Source organism: Perca fluviatilis, chromosome 8 (genome assembly GCF_010015445.1).
Source record: "Perca fluviatilis chromosome 8, GENO_Pfluv_1.0, whole genome shotgun sequence".
Taxonomy (NCBI): domain Eukaryota; kingdom Metazoa; phylum Chordata; class Actinopteri; order Perciformes; family Percidae; genus Perca; species Perca fluviatilis.
The window spans coordinates 32,539,641-32,549,273 of NC_053119.1; the positions used below are offsets into that span (position 1 = coordinate 32,539,641).

The following is a 9,633-nucleotide window of genomic DNA, read 5'->3' on the forward strand; positions in this document are numbered from 1 at the left end:
ACAAAAGAACCAAGCAGGCCTGCCTTATTTTCTTTAAAACTTGCCATTTTCAGCATGTAGCTTGCTAGCTCAGAGGTTATGGTTGTTGTTTCCCAAATCAAACAGAGTTTGAGAATGGCAACACAAAAGGAGCGGAAGGGGTAACAAAAAGTAATCAAAAGAATAGATTTAAACAGTTGCACACTGCTGGTGGCCAGAGAAAAATAAGGCCGGATGTTATACTACACAAGGTTCAGGTAAAGTTAACAATCTTGACTCGCCAATTTTTCATCCTCAGAGAACATTTTTGATCACTTCTGAGTTTAGTTATTGTGTAGCATGTTAGGGTACATTGTGTAACCTACATACAAGTATCCAGCCTTGGCAGCTGTTGCATAGAGCACACATATGTGCACACCCAGACACACACAGGAATGTCGGAATGTTTTTTCCTGGATCTAAATCTGTTTTTTTTAACATACCACATTCTTCCCTGGCCTTCTGTGTGAGTGACCTCCCTAAAAGTCAGTGCCAGCCCATTTTAACTGCACTATGATCTAAGTGTTGCAGATGCCACTCAAAGACAAAACACACACAAGCACACATGAATGCACACTCATACACACTTAACCAGGTCAACTGCAGAGCCTTTGTTATGCAACAACTATAGCTCCACTCTCCTCCTCGTCTCTGAGAGGGGGGCCTAGAAAGTGGTTTGCTTTTCCTTAACACTGGCATTTTGGTGCTCTGAGGCTCTTCATTTTACATTTGGTCTAAAGGAGTTTGCTTCAGGACAAGAAGTCCACACTTTTGTGTCCTGATATACACCACTAGCAGAACTTACAGTTGAAACAACTGAGAAAATGTTGTGCTCCTTATAAAGCAATAAAATCAGGACTGCATAGAGTGTAATGATGGGTGTGTACAGTGCATTAGCTGCAGAAGTCCTTAGTATCTTAACAGCATTTGTCATAAATTGCACAACAGCTTAAGAGTTTGCAATAGTTTATCCAACTTGAGCAGCCTACTTGCTTAAACTTGCTGGTAGCAGCACAGGTGAATGATAGATGCTAGATATTATTTTTATAACATCTTAGTTCTGATAGTAAGTAGTAGTAGTAGTAGTTGTTAGGGATGCACCGAATATTCGGCCACCGAAAATGGCCCAAAAGGGCATTTTATCACCGAAACAATACGGCCGAAAATGTTGTGATGACGCAAACAGAAACCGCGACCTGCACGTATGTCAGTACCTGATCCACCTGCAAAGCGTCTCCTAAGCAAAGAGGTTGAGACGGACCACGGAGTGAAAACAATGAAAAGTACGCTCTTAGAGTCTGTCAGCACACGTTTCAGTGAGATCTATTCGGATCCTCTGCACTTCATCGCGACTGTACTTGATCTGCGTTATAAAGACCATTACTTGGATGCGGAAATAAAGCAGGGCACACAAGAAATGATCCAGGCCGCGATGGATGCGGAGAACCCGCGTGGAGACGGAGCGCGCACGGAGCAGCGCCCAGCGCAGCGCCCAGCGCAGGAGGAGATCAGAGCGCAGAAAAAAAAGACTCTCTGCACCTCTCTGCACCAGATGAGGGGCATGCACCCTCGTTGTCTGATATGTTCAGTGAAATCCTGCAAGAAAGTGCCTCAAATAATAATAATAATAATAATAATAATAATAATAATAATAGGTAAGCTATTCTGTTCTTAGGCTACTGTATACTGTATGTGACTATCAGATTGTAGCCATATTTCTGCTAGATATTTTTTTAATTAAACTTTAATATTAATTTATACAATTGCAATGCCTTGATTTTAGTAAAGTTAGTACACAGGCATAGCCATAAATGCAATGGTACTAATAATTGGCTTAATTTCTTTCAGTGTTTCTGTTTCGGTCTTGGTTTCCTCTTTTTTCGGTTTTCGGTTTCAGCCAAGAATTTTCATTTCGGTGCATCACTAGTAGTAGTAGTAGTAGTAATTAAAATCGCATTAATATCGGCATAGGAAAAACCAATAACCCATCATTCCTTCAATCGTCAATATAAGTTCTGATCGGCAATCGGCACAGGCCTATTGCTGATACCCAGTACTGATACCGATAACAATTACCTTGAAAACACGCATTATTTACACTTAAATTAATCATGACTTTACAATGAATGCACCATGAAACCCTGATCGGTGCCCACACACTTTACCGTTCGTTGTTTTGTTTCCAGTACATTTCCAGGATAAAGCCTGACATCCAGCGTGATGTCCCTCACCTTCTGCTCTCTGTGTGTTGCCGTTCTCAAAACCCCTTCGCTTCGGGAAACAATAACAAACTTCGAGCTAGCAAGCCACACGCTGAAAATGGATTGGATCGTGCAATAAGGCAGGCCTGCTTGGTTCTTTTGGTAAAGGATTGTATAGATTTACAAATAATATGTTTCTGGCATTTACTATTTGACTGGGACTTTTGGGACCGATTGGTGGGGATGTACGAAGTACCCATGGCGATACACTGGTAGAAATTATGTTTAACCATGTATCCAGATAATTTAAATAGCTCACGTTACTCTATTGTGTGAGCAGTTAATTAAATATAGTATATGGCGTTTTCTTCTGTTGCGGGGTGCAAATGTTCCACCAAAACAAATTCCTATTAGCGGTAGGTTAACGCTACCTGCTGCCAAGTTAAGCGCTAACTAGCGTCACATGCAGTGATGCATGAAGTGGTATTGGGTGCGGTTGTATCGGAGGAGTTTTATGAGTACAAGAACGAGTACATGAGCACAGTTTTGCAACAATTAGTTCTTGAAATTAGTGAATGATGAATTATACAGAGATTTGACTGAATGTGGAAGTCCGCACCTGTAGTATCTGGACTGCAGGTAAGTGGAGCAGACAGCCTTGGAGACATGGCTGGCTGAGCCAAAGTCAATGACTTTGACTCTGTATGGCTGCCTGGAGGGGTCCACCAGCATGATGTTCTCTGGCTTCAGGTCAGCATGGATCAAACCCAGACACTTAAGCTTCTTTAAGGCCTTTGCCACCTGCAAAGATTTACATAAAACACGTATTATGAGTAAGTTCGGCACTTATGGCGATTATATCTGTGGTTGTCTGCAACTGTTGTCACTTTACCTGCTGCAGAATGGGCCTGATGATTTTGAGTGGCAGGGGACTAAACTTGTTCTGTTTAAGGAAGTCATAGAGGTTTTGCTCCAGCATCTCAAACACCAAGCAGGTGTGGCTGCGGTGCTGAAAGCACTCCAGAGCACGCACCACATTGTGCTCATCTGCATTTTCGCTGCTCAACCGGGCTAGGATCTCCACCTGGGGGTTCAGGAAGAAGAAAGAAAATAACACAGGTTACACTACAGTCTGTCTGTGAACAGTAAATGACAGTAAAGACTTACACAAAGCTGAAATTGAAACACTGCGCTGCAACATCTGTCTTTCGATTTAATTAAAAGGCATTCATTTTTAAGGATTCTGTTACTCACAGTATTGAAGAAAAAAAAAAAAAAGAATATCTGAATCCCAAAATTATAATCAAATATCTACCAAATGAATGAATACCCGAATAGTCCAGACTTACTTATTTTGATGCAAAGATTTGTACATTATCAGGAACGTAGCACAACATGGAAGTGAAAGCAGTGCTCTGTTTTGTTTTGTGTGAAAGTGCAATAAAAAAAAGAAAATGTGTCCGTAAAATCAATGAATAATTGTTGTCAATAATCCTGATCTCAATATTGATAAAAATAAATCGGGATTATCATTTTGGCCATAAGCAGCCCTACAGATTCTTACCTCAATCTGTCCCTGACGTGCATAGGATGGGTGGTTCTTCAGTATTTTGACAGCCACCACTTCATTCGTTCCCCTCTTCCAGCACTTCACCACCTGACCAAAGGTGCCACGACCCAGAAACTCCAAGACCTCATAGCTGTTCTTCAAGGAGCACAGAACCTCGTGCTGGACTAACTGATAGTCACCATCTGCTGATCCAGTTCTGGTCACAGTAGCTCCTGCCACTGCCTCAGTACTGCCATTAGGCCTGTTTTCGGTCCCATCCAGCCTAATTCCCATGTCGGTCACTGCCTCAACCTTGCTGTGTTGAGTGGGCAGTGTCCCTGCTCCCCCTACTCGGACAGTGTCTGCATTGTTCCCGGTGCTGATTTGCAACATGGCCACAGGGGGGGGAAGTGAAGGTAGAGCAGATACCTCCTCCACTATCTGCATGGTTCCGACGCAGTTGTTCTCCTGTGGCTGTTCTCCACCTTCACCTGCCTTCTGTTCACATCTCTGTGTGGCACCTGTGTTTGTAAGGCAGATGTATCGTCCTCTTGCTTGTACTCTTCGGTTTCTGCCCTCCTCCTCTGCTCTGATGCAGGCCCTGCTCAGTAGCCCGTAGTCCAAGCCTCCTCTTGATGGAGTTCCACCACTGTCTCTATGAAGCCTTGCTTCCTGTGGGCCTCTGGTCTGGCAAAGAGACTCCTGGATCCTAGCTGATCCTTCTCCTTGTCTCTGTAATTCTGCAGTCTGCAATGTCAACTCCTCCCTCTTTCCAAGCTGTAGTCCCCTGTGCGGTTTTCCTGAATCAGCACCGGTTGAGGATGGGATAACGTTGTTGGGATAGGCGATGCCGTAGTTGACTCCAATCACATAGGTCTTGGACGTGGGTCGGTGCTGAAAGGCTCTGCTGGTGTTCTTACTGTGGTGAGCTTCGTCTTTATGTCTGCCGTTACCACTGCTGCTGGTTCCTAAGGCACTTGTTTGAGCTGAGTGCAGGTGTGATGGGTAGACCAAGACTTGTGAGGCCATACCTAAAGAACAAAGATGAATAAAACACAGGCTACATGTATCAATAGTCAAGGGTGAAACAAAGTTGACACAATTTGGTTTTTAGGCCTTAATGCAACTCCAGTCTTTGTGTGCACTGCAGTCTCCACGTTGTAACACCCTTCACTTTACCGAGTATTAACAGATGAAGCCACCGTGTCTTAGAAGCGTGTTGTTTAACTGTTCACTGTGAACTTACTTTACATTGTCTTTGCTATCTCTTTTTCCTCTCGCTTTTCCCTCACAAAGCCGCTACGCTAATTCCGACACCGCTCACCAGCGGTCACTCTCCTCTCCTGACTCATCAATCACACACTGACGTCACTCATCAGCACCTGCTGTTCTCGCTCTCACTAATGCCTGATTTATGGCTCCGAATTGCGCATTGTTTGTTTTTCTTTTTATGCTTGAGAAATATACATTTCAAAATTTTTGTATTTTGTGCATTTTCCTTGATAATCAATCAAGTAGACTCATGATACCATTATATCGCAATCTCACTATTGTAAATCGCAATATGACTTTTTTTTCAAATCGTGAAGCCTAGTTGTATTCACCTAACACGCTGTGTTAACTTACTGTTTAAAATGTTTTCCAGGTTAGTGGTGATGCATACTGCTCAAAACCAAGATGAAAAATCATTGTGTTCCCTCAAATATTTTTTTTGTTGCTAAACTGTATGTAAAATTAGCAGTGACATTAAATTACCATTTTCATTACCATTTTCATGTGTCATTATACTAAAGTACCATCTATGTGCTCAATCTTTCCTTAGCAGTGGTTAGTCGGCAAATAAGCCCACTTACGAGAATGTTATTGTTCAGACTTTAGCACACTGTTTCAGCATAATCTGTTCACACACTGTTGTCACATCATAGGAAAACACATTGCTACTGCCAGATGAGTGACAACTTTGTTTGGCTCATTTTCTGTAACTAGTGTCGCATGAAAGCATGGCGGGTAGAATTAGCAAGCTAGCTAACTAGCCAGTTGTTTGCAGCAGACTGCTTGGTTCCTCCGCTTCCCCATCGCAGGGAGATTTCTTTGCCGAGAAAACGGATGACATCCCTGGAGATGGACTATCGGATGTCCGCTGTCATCCCAAAAGGGAAGCAAGATCTGTACTGCTGCTGGCTGATTCGGTCAAACGCTGTTTTGTTGTATGTGTCAGGGCAACGGTTTGTATATCCGGTTTCCTTTTTTGAATGACAAATAGATTTCCTCTCACGCAGGCACAAAACATACGTGGTAGTTCTCCGTTGGCTGTAGTCTTTGCATTTTTTTTCAAGTGCAACTTTTCGGCCAAGCCATGTGGAAACGTGAGCTGACGCCAGAGTTGGGCTTCTGCTTGGTGTGTCAGCACATTTCTGGATTAGGGTTTTGTTACATGATTATTAAACATGCTGAGATAGCCTACACCAAATGTAAATATTTAAGTGAGACACTATTCAAATTCATTGTACAAAAACTCCATTATCAAGTTAACTTGTTAAGTGCAAAGTAGCACCATCGCTATTACCTTTTTCCTGAGCAAGAATATGGTCTAAATAAAGCAATCATAAAAGCAGCTAAAGTGAATACACATCTAAGCCATCATATCACCCTTACTGGAAAGAGGAACTGGCCTACTGTAAAGGGAGATGGGGGAAGCCCGTTGCATTGCTGGCCTGTCCCTGCAATCTACACTGGAGGGTCAGTTTCACACAAAGTAGAACTGCAAAGTAAGCAGTACCCGAGGGGGAAATGATACATTACGAAGCATGATGGGTGTTCTGTAACTCAGTGACATTTTATAAATACACATATGAAATGAAATGACCCATATCTGACATCCGGGTTTACACTGACTCTACAACAACCCGCGTGAATACATCAATATCGTTCAGATGTCTTACAAACACAGTCAAATCATTATCTGCAATGGACAAATGAAAAGAGAATTACCCCTTTATTTAGCCATTGCAGTGGGGCACTGCAACTAAATAGTGACCAAAAAAGCCAGATCTGTGAATTTAAATAAAAATGGCTTTGGCAAATATTTTATGTATGATGCATTTAATACCATATGTGCTATAAATGTTGCCCAAATAGAAATAAGTTTATATTATCCATCTTATAATACTAAATGGAGTATATCAGGGGCGACCTCTACCTCACCCAGTAGAGCGTGCACCCCATGTAGGCTGAATCCTTTGCAGTGGCCGGGTTCGAAACAGACCTGCGGCATTTTGCTGCGTGTCATCCCCTTTTTTTCTCTCCCTGTCTATCCACTGTCATTATCGAATAAAGGGAAAAGCCCCAAAAAATAATCTAAAAAAAAGAAATGGAGTATATTATAGGTAGGGTGTCACACAGAGTATATCAAATGTTCAACAATTAGTACACTATCTTTCAATTTCAAGGAACATTCCTCTCTTTGCAGCAAGTCATAACACCATTATAATAGGCAGAAAACATGCAGAGGCCAAGCCTGTCAACCACACTTTCTGAATATTTCTGACTGGGCTTACATTCTCAGGTGATTCCAGTTTTAAGGCTACCACACACACACACACACACACACACACACACACACACACACACACTTTGTTTTACAAGACAGGCCTGCTGAGAGCCAGTGGCCTTCCTAACTACTAAAGGCGTCACACACAGGCTCAAACAGGCTGAGGGGTGTGCCTTAACGTTAGCATGAAAATACAACACACCTCTTTCTCATGACTTGTAGAGCTGGTGAGTTGTACCTAATATACTGCTGTGCTGACAGAGATTAACAACCACTGTTGTGACCAAACTTTTCTTTTAACAGGGAAAAACTCTTTGGACTTCTAAACTAAACTATGGACTTCACTCAAGTTAGAACAATATAACCAGTACTTAGAGTGCAAACCATAGCTGACTACTATTGTACTTACTGGTGAATAAATATAAGGAGGTTTTCTATAAATTTGAGGTTGGAAATAAAATCCCTGCAACCAACAAAGTGTTCCAGAAAGATAGCAATGTCATTTGCCATTACTAAGTAGAGATCAATGTTTAATTGGTAGAAAAACACTTTCGTCATTCACCACCCACAGCTGCAAAAATTGATAACTTGCTGATGCATCTGACAAGAGTTACAGGCAATAAAGCAACAGAACCACCACTATATAACTGGTGTGGTGCAAATATTTTACCCTGCCTATGCTTGACAAGGTGGCATACCCATCAGTCATTGAGGGATAGTGGCATAGACACAGCTGTGATACCTCCTGCTCTATCCTCTCCCTGCCAACCTAGGTAGCCTGATATCCCACAGAGCGACATGATCCAAGCCTGAAATGGAGAGCCATGACACAAGTGCGTTCCTGCGTGTGTGCGCGCCTGCGTGTGTTCGTGTGTGTGCTGTTTTTCACAGTTGAAAAAGAATGGCAGCTGTGTACGAAATTTGTTACTGATCAATCTAGGAGACGGTTGAAATATGGGAGGGGTGGTGTGTGTGTGTTTGGGGGAAGGGCAACACCAGCCACCCTAGACACCTGTTGAAACTTATATTGTAAGTGGCAGGCAGCTAAATAATGTGTGTTATGCAATGTGGGATAGGTGATATAACTAACTTAAATGTAGCTTTAATAACCAAACGGACCTATTTATAACGTTACTGTAAGGCAAGTGTTGCGAATTATTTATAACATTAACGTAACCTAATACACAAAGTCTATTTCCGTATATTTTCAAGCTAACGTTAACAGTAATGTCTCACAAAATACATAGCTAAAGTTACTCGAAATCAATACTAAAACAAGTGCATTTTCTTAACTGACCCCTGAATAACTAACTACTATTCTTCGTCAGCTCCAACTATTTAGCTTTCGCTGCTTGTATGCCAAGGGAAACAAACTGAAGTTGGCTAGCTTAACGTTACCAGTTAGCAAACACGCTAGCTATGAGCGAAGTGTTTTCAATGTTAAAATTATAAAACAGACAAACATAACCGTAAAACTGAAAACTTATTTGGCAACCAGTTTAGTCAGATAAGTTGACATACCTTCAGTAAGACCTATAAATCGTATCACCCAGAGCGTCAAGGGACATGCTAGCAACAAGGACCAGCACCACAGTCAAATGCTGCAACGATGCTGCTGCTGCCATCTTGTTCAACGACGAGGAGAGACCGAGCGACTTTTCACACATTTGAACCTTGTAATAACGCAATTAACTAGCTATTAAGGAAGCCAGCTATGACCCATGGTTTCGACAGCCGTATTAGGTTTTGCCAAGGGTTGCTCTTTTCTCTATTCAGGACAAGGAATGTGTGTTTCTAAACTTTTGCATGTTAATACACCGCGTCCCCGACAGAGACAGCTGCTGCCTGCTAGCTGTTGCTTCGGTTCGGTAGCAGCTTGTTGCTTCTCCGCATGTGTGAAATGCTGGGGGGTAGAGAAAGAGAGAGAGAGAGAGAGAGAGAGAGAGACACACACACACACACACACACACACACACACACACACACACACACACACACACACACACACACACACAATATACTGTATATATAATTCATATAAATCAATTATTTAGTGTATACAAAATATATGAATCAATCTTAATGTTGTGTTAATGTTCATGTTCATATTACCGTTTATTGTGTGCTTTCCGAATATTTGGACAAATTGTATGATGCTTTGGCAATTATTGAATTTGAGAGTCTATGTATAAATGACAACCGAGTAAAAACATTGTATTTCCTAGAATTAATAGTTGTTTATTTAATCACAAACTATATTTTATGATTCATATTATTTCACTGAGCTCTTTTAAAATCTGCCTACATATATCCAA

At 41.8% G+C, this 9,633-nt stretch overlaps 1 protein-coding gene across 2 annotated transcripts in view; it reads right to left on the bottom strand.

Annotated features, from left to right (window-relative positions):
* Positions 1 to 9,204, bottom strand: part of LOC120563339 (homeodomain-interacting protein kinase 3-like) — a 53,441-nt gene extending 44,237 nt beyond the window's left edge. For both annotated transcript variants that reach the window (XM_039807454.1, XM_039807453.1), the window contains exons 1-4: positions 8,840 to 9,204; positions 3,784 to 4,799; positions 3,112 to 3,303; positions 2,839 to 3,020 (exon numbers count right to left, since the gene is read on the bottom strand). In XM_039807454.1, the coding sequence (XP_039663388.1) occupies positions 2,839 to 3,020; positions 3,112 to 3,303; positions 3,784 to 4,797 (1,388 nt within the window). In that variant the 5' untranslated portion in view covers positions 4,798 to 4,799; positions 8,840 to 9,204. The remainder of the gene's footprint in view (positions 1 to 2,838; positions 3,021 to 3,111; positions 3,304 to 3,783; positions 4,800 to 8,839) is intronic.
* Positions 9,205 to 9,633: the final 429 nt, after the last annotated feature.